This window comes from Pleurodeles waltl, chromosome 11 (assembly GCF_031143425.1).
Source record: "Pleurodeles waltl isolate 20211129_DDA chromosome 11, aPleWal1.hap1.20221129, whole genome shotgun sequence".
NCBI classification, from domain to species: domain Eukaryota; kingdom Metazoa; phylum Chordata; class Amphibia; order Caudata; family Salamandridae; genus Pleurodeles; species Pleurodeles waltl.
The window spans coordinates 969,496,974-969,518,496 of NC_090450.1; the positions used below are offsets into that span (position 1 = coordinate 969,496,974).

At 45.0% G+C, this 21,523-nt stretch overlaps 1 protein-coding gene across 2 annotated transcripts in view; it reads left to right on the forward strand.

Annotated features, from left to right (window-relative positions):
• Positions 1-21,523, forward strand: part of PI4KA (phosphatidylinositol 4-kinase alpha) — a 520,678-nt gene that overhangs the window by 204,232 nt on the left and 294,923 nt on the right. For both annotated transcript variants that reach the window (XM_069215218.1, XM_069215217.1), the window contains exons 20-21: positions 3,733-3,841; positions 6,546-6,682. In XM_069215218.1, coding sequence (XP_069071319.1) covers positions 3,733-3,841; positions 6,546-6,682 — 246 coding nt within the window. The remainder of the gene's footprint in view (positions 1-3,732; positions 3,842-6,545; positions 6,683-21,523) is intronic.

Genomic DNA, 21,523 nt, shown 5'->3' on the forward strand with positions numbered 1-21,523 from the left:
TGTGTGAATTTAGTTCTCGTATAAATTGTAGCCGTGCATGCATTCTTAATGGGTATTTTCACGAATTGGTTCCAGGTTATGACCCACATGGTTATTTGTTCTAAAGTATAGGTTTCCCTGTGCATTAATCTCCCATTAGGCAGATAAAAAAACTTCCCATATGTTACGACATGTGCTCTTGGTGCCATGACTGCCATAATGTCATTGTACACAACCACAATGGTGCCATGGTGCACTGCCCCAGTGTCGGCAGGGTACACAGCCCCAGTGACGGCAGGGCACACAGTGTCATGGTACGCATCCACAGTGGTGTCATGGTACGCATCCACAGTGGTGTCATGGTACCCAACCACAATGGTGTCATAGTACACAGCCACAATGATGGCAGGGTAAACAGCCAGAATGGTGTCATGGTACACAACCACAATGGTGTCATAGTACACAGCCACAATGGTGTCATGGTACACAACCACAATGGTGTCATGGTACACAGCCACAATGGTGTCATAGTACACAGCCACAATGGTGTCATGGTACACAGCCCCAGTGATGTCATGGTAGATAGCCCAAGTGATGGCAGGTTACACAGCCACAATTGTGCCTTGACACACAGCCCTAATGATGGCAGGGTACACAGCCCCAGTGACGGCAATGTACGCAGCCCCAGTGACGGCAGTGTACACAGCCCCAGTGACAGCAGGGTACACAGCCACAATGGTGTCATGGTACACAACCACAATGGTGCCATGGTGCACAGCCCCAGTGTCGGCAGGGTACACAGCCCCAGTGACTCCAGGGCACACAGTGTCATGGTACCCAACCACAATGGTGTCATGGTACCCAACCACAATGGTGTCATGGTACCCAACTACAATGGTGTCATAGTACACAGCCACAATGATGGCAGGGTAAACAGCCAGAATGGTGTCATGGTACACAGCCCCAGTGATGTCATGTTAGATAGCCCAAGTGATGGCAGGTTACACAGCCACAATTGTGTCATGGTACACAGCCCCAATGATGTCGTGGTTCACAGCCCCAATGATGTCGTGGTTCACAGCCCCAATGATGTCGTGGTTCACAGCCCCAATGATGTCGTGGTTCACAGCCCCAATGATGTCGTGGTTCACAGCCCCAATGATGTCGTGGTTCACAGCCCCAATGATGTCGTGGTTCACAGCCCCAATGATGTCATGGTTCAGAGCCACAATGATGTCAAGGAACACAGCACCAATTATGTCATAATGTAATGTTACACAGCCCCAGTGATGTCATGATGTCATGATGTCATGGTACACTGCCCCGGTGATGTCATGATGCTAAGGTACACAACCTCAAAGATTTCATGATATCCAGCCCCAATGATGTCATGGTTCAAAGCCCCAATGATGTTATGATACACCGCCCCAATGATGTTGTGATGTCATGGCATGCAGCCCCAGTGATGTCATTGTATACAGCACAATGATGTCAGGGTATACAGCCACAATGATATCATGATGTCATGGTACACAGCCCCAATGGTGTCATGGTACACAGCCCCAGTGATGTCATGATACGCAGCCCCAGTGGTGTCATGTTACACAGCCCCAATGATGTCATGATGTCATGGTACACAGCCCCAGTGGTGTCTTGGTACACATCCACAATGATGAAATGGTACACAGCACCAGTTAAGTCATGGTGGCATAGTACACAGCCCTAAAGATGTCATGGTACACAGCTACAATGATGACATGATGTCAAGGTACACAGCCACAATAATGTCATAGTACTCAGCCCCAGTGATGTCATGGTACACAGCCCTAATGGTGTCATGGTACCAGCCCCAATTATGTCATAGTACCCAGCCACAATGAAGTCATGGTTCACAGCCACAATTACACAGTTGCAATGGTTTCATGGTACTCAGCCGTAGTGATGTCATGATGTCAAGGTACACAGCCCTAGTGATGTCATTATGTCATGGTACACAGCCCCAATTATGTCATGGCATGGTACTCGCCCCAGTGATGGCATGGTAAACAGCCACAATGATGTCATGGTATACAGCCCCAATGATGTAATGAAGTCATGGTACACAGCCCCGGTGATGTCATGATACATAGCCCCAATAATGTCATGGTACACATCCCCAATGATGTCATGGTAGTCAGCTCCAATGATGTCATGGTACACAGCCCCAATTATGTCATGCTGTCATGGTACACAGCCCCATTGATGTCATGATGCTGAGGTGCACAGCCCCAATTATGTCATGGTTCACAGCCCCAGTGATGTCATAGTACACAGTCCTAGTGATGTCATGATGTCATGGTACACAGCCCCAGTGATGTCATGGTACACAGCCCCAGTGATGCCATGGTACACAGCCCAAATGGTGTCACGGTACACAGCCCAAATGGTGTCACAGTACACAGCCCAAATGGTGTCACACCCAATGGTGTCACGGTACACAGCCCCAATGGTGTCACGGTACACAGCCCCAATGGTGTCACGGTACACAGCCCCAATGGTGTCATGGTACACAGCCCCAATGATGTCATAATGTCATGGTACACAGCTCCAATGATGTCATGGTACACAGCCCCAATGATGTTATGGTGCACAGCCACAATGATGTCATTGTACACAGCCCCAGTGATGTCATGATGTCACAGTACACAGCCCAAGTGATTTCATGATGCCCAGCCGCAATGATGTCATGGTATAAAGCTCCAATGATGTCATGATACACAGCCCCAGTGATGTTGTGATATAATGGTACGCAGCAACAATGATGTCCTGGTACGCAGCCCTAGTGATGTCATGGTATACAGCCACAATGATGTCATGGTATACAGCCACAATGATGTCATAGTACACAGCCACAATGATATCATGATGTCATGGTGCACAGCCCCAATGGTGTCATGATGTCATGATACACAGCCACAATGGTGTCCTGGTACACATCCCCAATGATGTCATGATGTCATGGTACTCAGCCCCAGTGATGTCATGACGTCATGGTACCAGCCCCAATTATGTCATGGTACACAGCTGCAATGATGTTATGGTACACAACCCCAGTGATGTCAAGGTGCACAGCCCTAGTGATGTCATGTTACACAGTCACAATGATGTCATGAAGTCATGGTACACAGCTCCAGTGCTGTCATGATGTCAAGGTACACAGCCCCAATGACATCAAGGTACACAGCCCCAATAATGTCATGAAATACAGCCCCAATGATGTAATGAGCGCCAGTGATGCCATGATACACAGCCCCAGTAATGGTTACCTTTGCACTTATTTGCTCTGGTATTAAAAGTACAGTTCCCCGCCCACTGTCCTCAGTTTGTGTCATTTTTGTTGTTTTGTTTACTAGTTTCAGTAGTTAGTTTCTGTGCAGATGGTGTGTCTACCGGAGCACATTGACACCAGTCCGATTCTATGTCACTTTTATCATAGTTTAACCTATTTTGGATTTTTTCCTAATTCTTAGCATGAACCAGTCAGTCAATGATTTCTGTTCATAAAGCACTTAAAATGAGCTGGGCAACTAAGTGCCTTCATTTAGACAGTGCCCCTCCTTACTTAGATCTTTATTTTGTGGGCTGTAGACTGTTTTTGTATCTGTCATGAGATGGTTTTGTGGTTCTCTGCATGTTCCCTTGGGTTTGATCTTGGATGTTTGATCATTCAACTGCCTCCTCCATACCCACTGACTGGTCTCTTTCTCCTCCTAGCTCACAAGAAGGTTGCCTCCGATCAAAGAGGCGAAACCCCGGCTGCAGAAGCTCTTCCGAGATTTCTGGCTGTATTCAGTGCTCATGGGGTTTGCAGTGGAAGGCTCAGGTAAGTAAACACTTATCACTCAGTTAATGGTCTGGGAGTCCATTTAAAGACCAGCCATATGCTGTGCTCCACCAGATCCAGTCATGCTTCACACCAGTTTTCTCTCCAGGGTAGTGACAGCGGAAGCCACCCACTGCACCATTCTTGGGAGTGAGACCAAGAGATGCTTCAGAAGGCACCGTGACTTAGTCCAAGCCGGGCCAAGCCATCACTTTAACCCCCTTTCAGGCTGCACAACTGTTGGGGCAAGCAGAGCTTCTTTTAGGACCTATCCTTTGATATGCACACACTTTAGGTGGTGATTAATAATCTGGGAACAACTGAAGACTGTTTCGCTAGACAGCAGGCTTATCCAACCTTTGCATATCTGATGGACGGGGGTGGCCAGGTCAAGTGTCTTGTGCTCCTTGTGTTTGTTCATGCTCTTATGCTGTGGTGACCTCTAACGCTTGACTGTTTTATGTGTCCTAACCTGCTTTGCTACATTAGAGTGGATTACAGCACCTCGGACAGCTTACCTACGCCACAGTTTACTGATAAAATACAGTTGTGGGCCTCAAGCAGTTGAGTTGTTTCTGCATTGGACACATGCCCCATGCCTTGCCCTACAGAGCTGTTCCCAGTGTGCACATATGTGCTGCTCAGACACAGGAGCTATTCCTTGGGTTTCCCTGGTATGAAAAGGAGGCACCTGTCACGGATTTCCTAGAAGTTTACACACGTATGTCTTACGTAGAGGATCTGAATCGACATACCAGTAGTGAAGTAGGCAATTCACACATCAGAACTGGCCCCCAGTGTGCACGGATGACCTGCACCTGCATGTCTCACAGCACTGACGTCCTTTACTCTCAAACAGCAGAGTGGTTCCTAAAGTTAGATCTCAAACACTAAAGCCATCTCTTAAGTCACACTGAAAAAACACATTGTGTGTAAGGTAGCAGATCTGTTCCTCGCTTTGTAAAGACTATTCAGCCGGGCACTATGAACAGCAGACCTGCTCTTGTAATTTCCAAGTGACTTTGGTAGATGTCTCCTGCTGCAGAGACATGACTGGACACATACATTCTAATGGCTGTGTGACAGTCAGTACTTCACTCATGCTCGAGGACTGTGTAATGTTTCCAGGTCTCCTCGCTTCTGTACATGATCGGTTAGTGTAGATTCATTGAAGAATGTCATACGATATACCAGGGTGTGGTGTTGAGTGGTTGATGAAATATGCCAATGTTCTGATCAAATTCCTACCTGAGGTGATCACTGATGCTCATACAGTTTGGGGGCTGCTGAGTGCACTGGGGGCATCAGGGAGATTCTCAGGATGCTAGCACTCCTGCAGGTTACTTATTTCTTTCTGATCTTACAGACTCCGGGTACAGCTCAGACAGAGGTAAATTACAGATACTGTCCAATAATGTGAAGCACTCATCACCTTGTGGCAGTGATTCACACAACACACTGCACTTAATGCATATTAGTCACACAATCCGCATTTGTCAAAACACACAAAGCTGTGCAAGTCCCACATGCCTCTTAGTGAAAAGCACCAACGTTTGGCATGTAATCCTTATGCCTTAAAGCATTCCTTTCTTTGCCAGTAATCCCCATTTCTACCTGCATGTGAACACATAAGCCCTGTAGGTCCATAAGCACTTCACAGCATGTGATCACATCAGCATACAGATAATCTACATAATTCCACTGTGTGTAAAGTACTAAATCCATTGGTAGTAATCCGCCTGGCCTGCAGTATGTAGTTTACCTTTGCACGGTGTTAAAATCACAGCCTATAGAGGCTCTGGACTCAGTTCCTTCATTGTTTCCTAGAAAATAAACAGAAAAGAGACCAGTAAAGTTCCAGGGCTTCGAACGCTTTCACTGCTAGTAGCTGCTACACACATTGACCCAATAAGCCTGGTGTTATATGATTTTATGAGTGGGCTGACCAGGACAGTGTGTGGAGCTAACACTACAGTGTATCAGGTGTAGCAGGAAGGCCATTGACCACACACCAGGGGTGTTGGAAGTGGCCAGGAGCTGAGACAACTTATGCTCTCTGCAGATGTGACACTAAAGTGGATTAAAATTTGTCAGGAAGGTGGTTTAGCAACAGGCTATCTGAGCTGGGTGTTGGCCACAAGGCCCTTTTTCAACTCCACAACTCCAGCAAGTGGCTCTCATGTTGTTTCATTGCTGGTACAAAACTATGGTGTCTTGATTTGTTTTTTTCCAACTTGGGTTACTGCCCTAGTTTCCTTTTCTCTTCATTATTTTGATTTAGTTCACACATTGTTTATACTCTAGAACTTGGCCGTGACATAATTCTGTTTGTATAATATATATATGTGTTGTGTTGAATCCTATTGGCCTGACAGACAGATAACTCAGTATGAATGTTTTGTTAACACACATCCTTGAAAGTGTATAGAAAACCATTACTGCCTCATAGTTCCACCGCTGAATCAGTTCAGTGTCCTCTGTGGTGCAAGAGATATTGGGCAGAGAGCTTTTGAACTAAACCTTTTTTGCTAACCAGTTATGTTGCTAACCAGTTATGTTGCTAACCAGTTATGTCACTGTATTTGTCTCACCAGCATACATCAGCCACATCAGAATATATTAACCAGGGTGAAGGATGTAGTCTAGGTTGCAGCTTTTTAGTCTATTCTTGAAGGTTATATTGTGATTGCTTCTCTTCCTGCAGGTCTCTGGCCAGAGGAGTGGTATGAAGGGGTCTGTGAGATAGCAACCAAGTCACCGTTGCTTACATTTCCCAGCAAGGAGCCCCTCCGCTCTGTGCTTCAGTACAACTCGGCTATGAAAAATGACACCGTCACATCCGTAAGAACAGATTCTGCTTCCTTCAGTTTCTTCCTCTGTCCCTTCACCTCCATGAAGCTCTTCCTTTGTTTTAATTCTTCAAATAATAATCAGATCCTTTCACTGTACATTGCTTAATGTAAACCAAGTCTCGTAGATGTGGTTGAAGCCTGAAGTCGGTGAGTTCTTGACTTGTGCTTTCAATAATTTTTATTTGATAATCATTGGAGCCGCATTACGAGGTCTCTGGATTTCGGTAGGGGATTGCAAGGTGGACCCTGATGGTCCCCTCACAAGATAGAAATAACCAGCAGAATCTGAAAGACTAGCCCTTATTTCATAGGGTATTCCTCATTTCCCACTAGTGTTTCAACCACAAACCTCAGCTGCATTAAGCAACTGTTCTCAGCATAAAGAAGATTGGAGTAGTAGAGTTATCACAGTCTCATTACTGGTCCTTCTTGTATTACCAGGAACCTTGTAATGACACTATAAATTGCCAAGTCAAACATAGGCCTTGAATTTACAGATTTCGTCTTAGCTGTCCAGCCAGGTTTCACAGGTTCTTAGGGTCCTACCTGAGACTTTCTGACTCCAAAGTATGTGTTGGCGATATGAAGGAGGACATTTTAAGCTTGTGCACATTTTCAAGAGATCATGCTGAATGATGAACAATTTCAGTTCAGAGAAAACCCTGTTGACAATGTGCTCACCCTCCATAGCCCAGAAGACATTTTAAATTACAGGTCCAGCACTGAAATGTCTGCATTTAGACTGTGCAGTATTGTCACAGTCACAGCAGTAACTATTAATAAGAGCAGTAAATGTTGGGGACATAGCAAGAAGTTTTCTGGTGGACTTCTACATTGTGGGATGATTTGTGGTAATCCGGAGGCATAACGCTCCTGAGTGCTCAGGCAGACACAAGTAAAAATGCAGCTTTTAATGGATACTTGTACCCACATGTTCACATCTCTAAATATTCCCAGACATATGGACTGGATTGAGAAAAGTGTCTTAATAACACACTAGGGACACAAGGGGGTGCTGATACAAGCTTTGCATTGAACTGACCCAAAGCAGCATGCCAGCTGCACATAGGCCTTGTTAATGTGATAATATCTATTCCTTTTTTCTGGCAAACAGCAGATGCTGAATCCAAAAAGTTCTTCACAATTTAGTCTGGTCTTCCTAAAATTCTTCTCTTTTCACACTTTTAACTTGGTGCCATAAGCCCTCAAGACCTGCACAAGTAAAAAAGGCAGAAATCAGTTGGACTCTTAGCGTTTGATAAAGACTTCTAGCCACAGATTCCTCACCTTTTGAGTACTCCCGAAGCATCAGACTGGATCCAAAAATGTTTCAGCAGTACTTCTGCATGCTGCCAGGCGATGAAGTGCAGCTTGGCACTGCCTCTGTTCCACTCCGGAAATGATGTGCGCAGCCTAAATAGCCGCTGTTTCCGCGTGCCGACATTAGTTCCTTTCTTTTGGTGCTACCAGACACAGATCTGGAGCTACTTTTTGTCTCGTTGAGACCCCTCGCTCAATCACAATTAATGTTTTCAGTTGGCAAGGGACATGCCACCTCACAAAATGACAGGTTTTAAGCCCTGTAAGGACTGTTACAAACATATGTCTGTGACAGATCCTTGTCATATGTGGCTGTGGTGCCTGAGATCGAACCATGACTCGAAGGCCTGAAGTGACTGCCCGTCGATGAACCCGAAGGCCATATGAGATGGCGAGGCAAAACTTTACACCGCCTCACAATGGATTACAAGGCCATTTCAAGTCATAAGTTTCTTCTTGTTCCTGTTCAAGATCTCAAAGTCGCTGGAGTCATTTTAGAGGTCAGTCTTTGTCTAGCTCCAAATCTTTGAGTAAGTCGAAGAAAAAAACACACAAGAAATCTAAGCGGGACTCTTTGGATCCTTGCCAATTCCCTCAGTTGCACGTATGGTCCCCCACAGAGCCGAGAGGTTCTCCCCCTGTCTTATGGCTGCAAGATTTTCCCTCAGTGCCAGCTGGACTCTACAAACCCATTATGGGGGCTGCCTCTGGCTCCAACATCCATAGCGGTTCACAGCACTTTGACGCTGATACCGACTCAATCGACGCCGGACTAAAAGGCCCCGTTTATCCTCGCTGACATCGAATCGGCACTGGTTTGACATCGACTTAGGCCGCGTCAGGCCTCTGTAGAGGCTGCACTTCCACTTGATCTGCTTTCACAATGACAAATGCACAACCTGCTTTCTCTGTTTGGCACAGATTTGAACAATAACTATGATGCGGGTGGGGATGAGATTGACCAACCATATCACAAAAAGAATTGGTATGACAATTTCCAGGAGGCTGAAAGCCCTTATACCACTGGTCAGCACTGAAATCTGTTTCACACTAACTTCCTCAGGGTGCCCCGATAACTTGGGACAGTCTAATAACTATATGGACTTTAGTGCTCTCTGACTGGACCTGTCTCTAGTACACGTAGGCTCCAACATGGACATAAGGTAATAACAATAAGAATGACAGACATGAGTCAAAGTTTTCAAGATTTTTATTAAGAAATAGTAGAGCTAATTACATAAAATAACTTAACAGCAACAAAGCATACACATCAGAAGTACAAAGAACTTGGTAAAGGTCAATGGTAAATCAAGCATAGATTTGCCTCCTAAGAGTGGGATATGGGAGTTCTATTAGCATGAGACAACCAAGTCCTTTTATAGGATTTAGTCAAAGGATTTCACACATTACTACCCAGGTACATGGTTCACGTGATATGCACTATTGGGGAACAGGCAACAAGAAACTATTTTACTATGAAATACATTTGAGAACGCTCTCGTAATACTAATATATTGGATTCAAAGGTTCTTAGAGTCTAGCCAGGAATTGTGAATTGTAACAATGTATACAAAGCTGTCTGGGACAGCAAGGTTGTCCTTGGTTAGGAGCATCTTATTCGCCAAGACTGGAAAAGCCTCAGTCTTTCCATGTAAACCTCACAATATTCTTATTAGGGTAAAGGCAACAACAATGATCACACAGTGTATCACATCACCATTGCAAAATGGTAGCTAATACAAGTTTGGTTTATGGTAGCACAAGCTTGATTTCAAACACATTAGAACCTTAAGAAAGTTAAAACAACGTTCACACTCTGCTGAGTCAGGGCTCCTATCACCACCTTGCACCTGCCATTGAGGAGAGTGCTTCCAGTGCCGTGGTAATGCATACGGCAGCCAAAGACCTCAACGTCCATCTCCCCATCTTGGATGTCAAGACCAGGATGCTTACAGAAGTTCATCAGCTGGGGCAAACCTCTGCTGAGCCCTTTTTCCCTTTTAATGAGGCCCTTACTGATACCTTGATAGGGGCGTGGGCAAACCTTGCTCTGGCCCCTCAGTCAGCTGACAAATTACGCATTCATTGTCCTGCCCTCGGCAGTCCTGCATATATATCTCAGCATCCCTCACTTAAAAGCTTGATGCAGGCATCTGCAGGCAAAGCTAAACCCAGTACATTTCTGAATGCATCCTTCCTTCCCCCATTAAGGAGTCAAAACAGCTAAAGACTTTCAGGAAGAGAATCTTCTCACTCACCAGCTTGGCACTTTGGTTAGTAAATTCCCGCAGTCTCCTGGCATGCTATTCCCACACCCTACAGGATTTGGTGGCTCAAGTTCTCCCACATGGCCCTAAAGCTCTCAGACCTGTCCTGGCTTAGGCCATAGAGGAGAGTCTGGTAGGATCTACTGTTACTGCAGTAGCGCAGGGTTTTGCACCTGGGCATTTGCAATCTCCACCTTCATGTTTGGAGATCGAGCGGTGACAGCTGAACGTCTTAACACATCCTTTGGAGGTGGTTGAAGTCATCTTGGCAGCCAGGAATCCCTCAACAAAAACTTCATAAGTTTGTCTCTGGGAGAAATGTGTAGCTTGGTGCAGTACTCGGATGATGCAGCCCCGCCCCCACCCCCCCCTCCCCCAACCAGGCAAAGTTTTCTGACTTTTTTCATTTGTTTTGTTCCTCGTCGGGCAAGTATTTGCTCTGTGTACATTTAAAGGTACCATTCGACTCTTTCAGTCTTTTTGCGGTTGCCGGATCATCCCTCTCTGTTTAACTCTCTAGTTGCGCATTTTGTTAAAGCTTTATAACGTGTTCTCTCCCTCTGCCTTTGTCATACCACAGTATAACTTGATCCTCACATTCCTGATGTACACTCGATGTGAGCTGTTTTACAGCTGTCCTGTGAGGCTCCTCACCCTTAAGACAGTTTCCCTCATCCAGTACTTGAGTTATAAAATAATTAAATGCCAGGACCCAAAGTATTACTCGTTGCTCCACAGCAGGTGGCATAACCCACATCACTTTTTAGCTGCAGGTTTAAATTCAGGGCTTATAATTTCTTAAAACTATATAAAAAATAGTTTAATGCTCCACTAACGAACGTTGCTTTAACTTACACTGCACCGTCATGTGATGGTTTCTCATAAATATGTGCAGGTGTTTACAAATAAGTATAGTGCTGAGCACCAGAAAACACTAGCACAAATTAAGCACTATGATTGTCACCATAACATCGATTGGTAGTGTGAGTGAGCTTCAGGCTATGTGTATCAACCTGCCTCACACAACCATCTTCTTAGAAAAATTGGTTTTGCAGACAAGGACATCTTTCTTGCCTAAAGTTGTGATGCCATTCCAAATTGGTCAAACCATCACTTTGCCAGCGTTCTGTGCGCCACCTGACCCTGCTAAGGAGGAGAGGCTCCATCTCTTGGACTCCAAGAGAGTGTTGAGCTTTTACATAGATCGTACCAGAGGTCACTGAGAGGACAAGCATCTTCTTTTTGGTTTTTACTTCAGCAAAAAAGGCAAGGCTGTGCAAAGGAGACACATCTCTCGCTGCATTGTTCTCTGCATTAAGATCTGCCACGCTTTGGCTAAAAGGCAGCCTCAGGAAGGACATCATGGTCACTCTACCGGGGCCAAAGCTACTATAGCTGCATTAGCACATGAAATATGCAAGTTTCTTCTCATTGTGGAAAGATGAGCACACAGTGCTAATGAATAAAATAACAGCTGGAAAATATGATGAAATGAAAGATAACGGCAACAGACTATATCCAGGAAAATTGCATAAGGCAGCAATATTAGGAAAGTCCATAGAAATACATTCTTTGTAGGTCTGCATTAGGAATAGTTTCACAAAACATGTTCATGCTTGTATATGTTGACAGCTTTTTAACCCTGTGGTGCTTATGGGATCAGCATCAGGATGCAGTGGATAACGGGAGCACACACAGGAGACAGTGTCGCTGTAGGATACAGAAAGTAAATGCAAGAAATAATTTGGAATTAGAAAGAATCATATAAATCAAAGGAAATGGTCCAAGAGGTGTACATAGATTAGATTCCGCTGATGGCAATGGATTCCTATAAGAAATATAAAGTGATTAGGAAATGTGCGAAGGGAAAGAGTGTTAAGTACAACCAGTGTAATCGTAGGCAAAGTTGGGCATATGTGCTTGGCACACATATGAATAGTATTATGGATAGTGCCATGTAGGAACCAAGAAAAATCGGTATCAGACTTGGTGTGTAACAGATACACCGCAGAACCTCTAATGATGGTAGGGAGAGTTAACAACCACAGCCAAGGTGGTGAAGAAATTAGAGAACCCAATTAGCTAGATTCACTCTGCCAAAAACTTGGGTATGCAGAAGAACAATGGAGTGGCAAAAGCACCAGACACAGCCTGTGTTCCATGACCACTAACACTGCATGCAGTATATGTAAGTCACGCCCTAAGGCAGGCCCTCTAGCCCCAAGGCAGGGCACATGCCAGAGCAGATATGCCCCTGGAATGTCCTTGTCGATTCTTAGACATAGTAAGGGACCAGAGAAGCCATTTTAAATACATGTGCTGGACACTGGTCAAAACGAGTTCCCCAGCTACATGATAGATTCACTCAAACTAGGGATGTTTGGTATGAAACATCTCGTATTGATAAACCCTCCTTGATTCCAGTGATGGATTTATTAATGAATGCACACAGATGGTATCTTAGAGGTGCCCCCTGAAACACCTACCAGTTCCTGGTGCTAGGGCTGACTAGTTTTAGCCAGCCTGCCACCAACAGACATTTTTTCTGACCCCAAAGGTGACAGCCTCCACTCTCGGCCGTCAGGAACAAAGCCTACTCTGGCAGGGGTTTTAACACACCTCTCCCAACAGGATGACCTGCAAATCTGCATTCCAAGGCAGGAGGCTTCAAAGAACCCACGACCTTTGTTATGCAGATGACTGGGGCCCATTTGGCACCTGGACAGGAGGGAAAATTAGTAGTCCGAGAGCCGTGTCCGCCGCTCAGGGCAGTTCCACCACTAAGGTGAGCTGCCTGATGTGGACACAAAATATCTGAGTCTGCCATCTTGGTGATGACAGAACTGTGAACTCTGGGACAAGGTTGTGTCCACTACCCACAGTGAGTAGTCATATAAGGGGCATAGTGACCCCAGGGGAAGGCAACTGAGAAGAAGGACACGCGAGAGACTTAAAAACAAGAAATGAAGACCAATGACTGACTCTTTGCCAACCCTGCCAGCCTGCCTGCTGACTTTGACTATTGTGCCAAAGACACCTCGTCCTGCAGCTGCTTATGCCTCTAAGAGCTGCCAGCCTTCATCCAGGATCCAGGAACTCCTGTGGAGCAGCAGAGCTGCTTCCTTGCATTCTGCATGCACACCAAGAGCCACTGTGAGGATCGCCAAAACCTGATGCTGGACAGTACCCCTGCACCTGAGTCCCCGAGCCCAAGTTGACGTGGGTCAACCATGCCAGCGTAATCCCCAGATGCTCCAGAGACAAAGTCCATCATGGGTCTTCCCACTGCGACCTTCAAGCCGACACCTGCAGCATCTTTGTGCAGACCCCCTTCTACCGGCACCACCTCCAATGATGGAAACCAAATGGTCCACTGCAGCTCTGCACCCAGACGACCCTGATCAAGGAGAAGAGGACCACAGGTGTACCTGAGCCTCATGAGACTTGAGCCCACTTGTTGTTCGGTCAGACTTGACCCCTATTCCACGCCTGCAGCCTCTTTCCACAAGCACCCCTACACCGTGACTGCTACTGGTGACAGAAACCCGACAGTCCTAAACACCTCCTCACCCGGCTACCACGGATCGAAGAGAACAGGACTACTGGTGTCCCTACGTCCCTGCACATCACAAGAACTGAACCCCCTTTGTCGGTTCACCCAGCCTGGTCACCAAGTCCCTACCTGCAACATCTTTGTGACCGGACCAATCCCCATTGACTTCCGCGGGGCACCTGGCGAGGAACTGCACCACTGCACCTGGCTGCCCCAGGCTGGACCTTTTGGTGTGGCGTAGGACCTTGCCCTATACTCACCTTAAGTCTTAAAAAATTGGTCTTGTAAGTTGCTGTGGAATACCTGTTTGCCGTATATGTTTTCTCTCCCAAAGGGTAATATTGCTTCAAAAATTGACTTTTCAAACCTGTAAAGATTTTTCTTGCAAAACGTACTTACTTGATCTTATTGATTCTGGTGCCTAAATATATATAAAGAGACCTGGTATTTTATAAATTGGTGTGAATCTCCTTATTGGGTCGTGTGTCTCATTTGTTGCCTGAGTGACTGTGGTAAATGTGTAAGGGCCAGATGTATAAACCCATTTTGCATTTGTAAACGTTGCGAATCAGTCATTTTGGCCATTCGCGAATGCAAAATAGCCTTTCCAAATGTATAAAAAGCATAGACAGTGCAATTTTAGGGTATTGCAATTTTTTGTGATTCCTTAAATTTGCGACTCCAAATAGGAAATCGCAGTTTGCTATTCCCTAAATAGGAAATCGCAACTAGGGTTTTCCTATTTGCGATTCCCTAACCACATGTAACACAATGTTCGATGGCATATGTTGCTGCAGATACACATGTTTGGCACAGTCCGCTGCCTGGTGTTGGGCTCGGAGTATTACAAGTTGTTTTTCTTCGAAGAAGTCTTTTTTGGTCACGGGACCGAAGGACTCCTCCCTCTTCGGCTCCATTGCGCATGGGCGTCGACTCCATCTTAGATTGTTTTTTTTCCACTGTCGGGTTCGGACGTATTCCTTTTCGCTCCGTGTTTCGGTTCGGAAAGTTAGTCAGAATCTCGGAAGAAAGCGTCGGTATTGTTCCGTTCGGTATCGGGATAGTTAGGTACATCAACACCGATCATCGGAAGACTTTGGGGTAGCTTCGATTCCCCCATCGGGGCCTGGTCGGCCCGACCGCGTGCGACATCGAAGCCGATGGAACGGACCCCGTTCCGTTTCTGCCCAAAATGTCACAGTAAGTATCCTTATACAGATCAGCACTTGGTCTGTAACTTGTGCTTGTCCCCCGAGCACAAGGAGGATACCTGTGAGGCCTGTCGAGCCTTCCGGTCTAGAAAAACACTCCGGGACCGAAGAGCCAGGCGTCTACAAATGGCGTCCACGCCGACAAAACAACGTTTCGACGACGAAGAGGAAACATTCTCGGTTCCGGACTCAGAATCCGGAGACTCCGACGTCGAACAACAGCAACAAACTGTGAGTAAGACGTCGAAAAGTAAAACCATCGACAAAACGAAAGCCCAGGGGACGCCACTGCCAACAGGCCATGGCTCGACCCATAAAACAGGCGACCCGTCGAAGGCGCCGAAAAAGGGCACGCCCATAGCGAAGACACCCGACTCCGGTCGAGGGACCGCCATGGAGCAACCTCGGAGCCGAGAAAGCGGCTCCGAGAGACAAAAACAAGATACCGGCACCGAAAAACATCGGCACCGAGAATCCATGCCGAAAGGAACAAAAAATCTGTCGGTGCCGAAACCGAAAAAAGATTCTCTCTCGGCGCCGAAAAATACCACACCTTCATCCTACTCAGAGGAACAAGGAATAAGTGGCCAGATGCACAGATTTGGACATGAGCTCCAAAGTGTAGAATCAGACTACACACAAAAGAGACTGTACATCCAGCAAGACACAGGGAAGATATCAACCCTTCCCCCAATAATGAGGAAAAGAAGAATCAGTCTCCTCAAGGATGACGCACAACCACAAGCCAAAGTGGTTAAAAAAGTCACGCCTCCGCCCTCTCCACTACAACAGGCATCGCCGGCACAAACACCGCCACAAATGCACTCACCAGCGCAAACTACCATAAGTCAAGATAATCAGGATCAAGACGCTTGGGACCTATACGACACCCCAGTGCCGGACAATGATCCAGATTCATACCCTACAAAGCCGTCACCGCCAGAGGACAGTACCTCATACTCACAACTGGTGGCTAGGGCTGCAGAATTCCACAATGTCCAACTGCATTCCGATCCTATAGAGGATGATTTTTTATTTAACACCCTCTCGGCTACACATAGCCAATATCAATGTCTCCCAATGCTACCGGGGATGTTACGGCACGCAAAACAAATTTTTGAAGAGCCCGTAAAATCAAGAGCCATCACCCCAAGGGTGGATAAAAAATACAAACCACCACCCACAGATCCAGTGTTTATTACTTCGCAGTTACCACCTGACTCCGTAGTAGTAGGGGCAGCTCGCAAAAGAGCAAATTCCCATACATCTGGCGACGCCCCACCTCCGGACAAAGAAAGCAGAAAATTTGATGCGGCAGGAAAAAGAGTAGCATCACAGGCAGCCAACCAGTGGCGCATCGCAAATTCTCAAGCGCTGCTGGCCAGATATGACCGCGCTCACTGGGATGAGATGCAACTTCTCGTAGACCATCTTCCCCAAGAATACCAAAAAAGGGCGCAGCAAATAGTTGAAGAGGGACAAACGATCTCAAACAATCAAATCCGCTCTTCACTGGACGCAGCAGATACTGCAGCGAGAACAGTCAACACTGCTGTCACCATAAGGAGACACGCTTGGCTCCGCACTTCAGGCTTCAAACCTGAAATCCAGCAGGCTGTCCTTAATATGCCCTTCACCGAAAAACAACTTTTTGGCCCTGAAGTGGACACAGCCATTGAAAAACTTAAAAAGGACACAGACACGGCCAAGGCCATGGGCGCACTCTACTCCCCGCAGAGCAGAGGCTCTTTTAGAAAAACTCCATTTAGAGGGGGGTTTCGTGGCCAACCCACAGACACCACCAGCCAACAAACAAGAACCACACCATATCAGGGTTCCTTCCAAAGGGGAGGTTTCAGGGGATATAGAGGGGGTCAATTCCCAAGGAGTAGGGGAAGATTCCAGACTCCAAAAACACCTCCACCTAAACAGTGACTTTCAAGTCACGCAACCCCTTCACTCAACACCAGTGGGGGGAAGACTAAGCCAATTCTACCAATCTTGGCAACAGATTACAACAGACAATTGGGTATTAGCAATAATCCAACATGGCTATTGCATAGAATTCCACAAATTCCCACCAAACATCCCTCCCAAAACACGCAAAATGTCACCACAACATTTAGAACTTTTAGGACTAGAAGTTCAAGCACTACTGCAAAAGGATGCAATAGAGTTAGTACCAGTATAACAAAAAAACACAGGAGTTTACTCCCTGTACTTTCTAATTCCAAAAAAAGACAAAACATTAAGACCAATATTAGATCTCAGGACACTAAATACCTACATCATATCGGACCATTTTCACATGGTCACACTACAAGACATCATTCCACTGCTCAAACAGCAAGATTACATGACCACATTAGACCTAAAGGATGCGTACTTTCATATACCAATACACCCTTCTCACAGAAAGTACCTACGGTTCGTATTCAAAGGAATACATTACCAATTCAAAGTGTTGCCATTCGGAATAACAACTGCACCAAGAGTGTTCACAAAATGTCTCGCAGTAGTAGCAGCACACATCAGGAGACAACAGATACATGTGTTCCCTTACCTAGACGATTGGCTAATCAAGACCAACACAGTAAAAAAATGCGCAAACGACACCACATGTGTCATACAAACCCTTCACAAACTGGGGTTTTCCATCAACTATACAAAATCACACCTAGAACCGTGTCAGACACAACAATATCTAGGAGCAACCATCAACACATCAAAAGGAATTGCCACTCCAAGTCCACAAAGAGTGCAGGCATTCCACAAGGTAATAAGTGCTATGTTTCCAAACCAAAAGATACAAGCAAAATTTGTGCTAAAACTTCTAGGCATGATGTCATCATGCATAGCCATTGTCCCAAACGCAAGACTACACATGCGACCCTTACAACAGTGTCTAGCATCACAATGGTCACAGGCACAGGGTCAACTTCAAGATCTGGTGTTGGTAGACCGCCAAACATACCTCTCGCTTCTATGGTGGAACAGCAAAAATTTAAACAAAGGGCGGACATTTCAGGACCCAGTGCCTCAATACGTTATAACAACAGATGCTTCCATGACAGGGTGGGGAGCACACCTCAATCACCACAGCATTCAAGGACAATGGGATATACACCAAACAAAATTTCATATCAATTACCTAGAACTGTTAGCAGTATTTCTAGCGTTAAAAGCCTTCCAACCCATAATAACACACAAATACATTCTTGTCAAAACAGACAACATGACAACAATGTATTATTTAAACAAACAAGGAGGAACACACTCAACACAATTGTGCCTCCTAACACAAAAAATTTGGCAGTGGGCGATTCACAACAACATTCGCCTAATAGCACAATTTATTCCAGGAATACAAAACCAACTAGCAGACAACCTTTCGCGAGACCACCAACAAGTCCACGAATGGGAAATTCACCCCCAAGTTCTGAACAAGTACTTTCAAATTTGGGGAACACCCCAGATAGATTTGTTCGCAACAAAAGAAAACTCAAAATGCCAAAACTTTGCATCCAGGTACCCACACCGCAAATCACAAGGCAATGCTCTATGGATGAGTTGGTCAGGGATATTTGCATACGCTTTTCCCCCTCTCCCTCTCCTTCCATATCTAGTAAACAAGTTGAGTCAAAACCAACTCAAACTCATACTGATAGCACCCACATGGGCAAGACAACCTTGGTATACAACTCTACTAGACCTTTCACTAGTACCGCATGTCAAACTACCCAACAGACCAGATCTGTTAACACAACACAAACAACAGATCAGGCATCCAAACCCAGCATCATTGAATCTGGCAATTTGGCTCCTGAAATCCTAGAATTCGGACACTTAGACCTCACACAAGAATGCATGGAGGTCATAAAACAAGCTAGAAAATCTTCCACTAGACACTGCTATGCATCTAAGTGGAAAAGATTTGTTTACTACTGCCATGCCAATCAAATACAACCATTACATGCCTCTACGAAAGACATAGTAGAATACTTACTACATTTGCAAAAAGCAAATCTCGCTTTTTCATCTATAAAAATACACCTCGCAGCAATATCTGCTTACCTACAAACTACTCATTCATCGTCTCTATTTAAAATACCAGTTATTAAAGCATTCATGGAAGGGCTAAAAAGAATTATACCACCAAGAACACCACCAGTTCCTTCATGGAATCTTAACATCGTCTTAACAAGACTCATGGGTCCACCTTTCGAACCCATGCATTCCTGTGAAATGCAATATCTAACCTGGAAAGTCGCATTTCTCATTGCAATCACATCCCTCAGAAGAGTAAGTGAAATACAGGCATTTACCATACAAGAACCATTTATTCAAATACACAACAATAAAATAGTTCTAAGAACAAATCCAAAATTTCTGCCAAAAGTAATCTCACCATTCCATTTAAATCAAACAGTAGAATTGCCAGTGTTCTTCCCACAACACAATTCCGTGGCTGAAAGGGCACTACATACATTAGACATCAAAAGAGCACTAATGTACTACATTGACAGAACAAAGCTAATCAGGAAAACAAAACAACTGTTCATAGCTTTTCAAAAACCACACATAGGAAATCCAATCTCTAAACAAGGCATTGCTAGATGGATAGTCAGATGTATTCAAACATGCTATCTTAAAGCCAAAAGAGAATTGCCTATTACACCAAAGGCACACTCAACCAGAAAGAAAGGTGCTACAATGGCCTTTCTAGGAAACATTCCTATGAGCGAAATATGTAAGGCTGCAACCTGGTCTACGCCTCATACGTTTACTAAACACTACTGTGTAGACGTACTAAATGCACAACAAGCTACAGTGGGCCAAGCTGTACTAAGAACATTATTCCAAACTACTTCAACTCCTACAGGCTAAACCACCGCTTTTAGGGGAGGTAACTGCTTTATAGTCTGTGCCAAACATGTGTATCTGCAGCAACATATGCCATCGAACTGAAAATGTCACTTACCCAGTGTACATCTGTTCGTGGCATTAGTCGCTGCAGATTCACATGTACCCTCCCACCTCCCCGGGAAGCCTGTAGCCGTTTAGAAGTAGATCATAAATCTTAAACTTCTGTACATTTGTAAATAATTATTATAAACTCTTAACGTACATACATATTCACTCCATTGCATGGGCACTATTTATAGCAAACAACTCCATCCTCACCCTCTGCGGGGAAAACAATCTAAGATGGAGTCGACGCCCATGCGCAATGGAGCCGAAGAGGGAGGAGTCCTTCGGTCCCGTGACCAAAAAAGACTTCTTCGAAGAAAAACAACTTGTAATACTCCGAGCCCAACACCAGGCAGCGGACTGTGCCAAACATGTGAATCTGCAGCGACTAATGCCACGAACAGATGTACACTGGGTAAGTGACATTTTCATTCCTAAATGAGAAATGGGCATGTAGGAAATGTTATTTCCACCAACTCCAAGTTGGTGGTGACCATGTGCAATTTTAAAAAATGCATTAAAAATACATTTGTTTAAAGTTCCATGTAGCACACACATGCCCTTAGGGCATATGTGCACAAATTATTTTCAGTGTGCATCAAAAGGGGCCTCAGGCCCTTGGCATCCTTGGTTTTACATTTTCCAATTTTGCGATTTCCGAGTAGGAAATAAAAATTTTGGTAATGCAAAACCATTTGCACCTATGGGCCTTCAGGCCCATAGGAACGAATGGAGTTGCAATCCCAAATAGTGATTCCCTAATAGTGATTGCGATTTTGTAGGAATCGTTATTAGGAAATTGCTATTTTGTTACATACCTTTTTGCATTCCCTAAATAGCGATTTCCTAAAATTTGCTATTTAGGGAATGCAGAATGGGATTTTGATACATCTGGCCCTAAACCTCCTCTCTGATAAGCATAAGCCTGCTCAACCACAATACTCTGTAAGAGAGCATCCATGGATTGCTAGAGCAAGCCCCTGTCCACTAGTAAGTGAACCCCCGGACTCTTTTCACAGTATATCTCATTTTGATATACTCTATAAAGCTCCAGCTTCCTACATTGGTGGTGCAGCGGTGAGATACACGAATATTCATTTGCTGTACCACTCGGTTGATAAGTTGTACCACTAAGGAATTCAGTATTGTCCTAAGTTAGGAAACACTTTTTCCAATTTTCAAGTTTTCTAAATTGTTTAAAATTAACTGTTAGTGTCTTTTCTTAAGTTCCCGAGTCCAAACTGTTTAGATTTAAAACTAGTTTAGTCAGTTAGGCCATTTTAGAGATGTACTTAGATTTTTTAAAGTTTCTAATAAGGTTCCAACAATTCTAAAACTATGACTGAGGCAGCAGACACAGACCAAGGAATGGGTAGCAAGGTAAAAACTAGGATGCCAAGAAACTTGGTGCTTTAATTGTAAAGTCAATGGGCACCAAACCGGAGGCCCTGTCCGTCTCAAGGAGAATCCCCTTAGTGCACCTTCAGCTCCTGCTGCAGTAGTAAGTC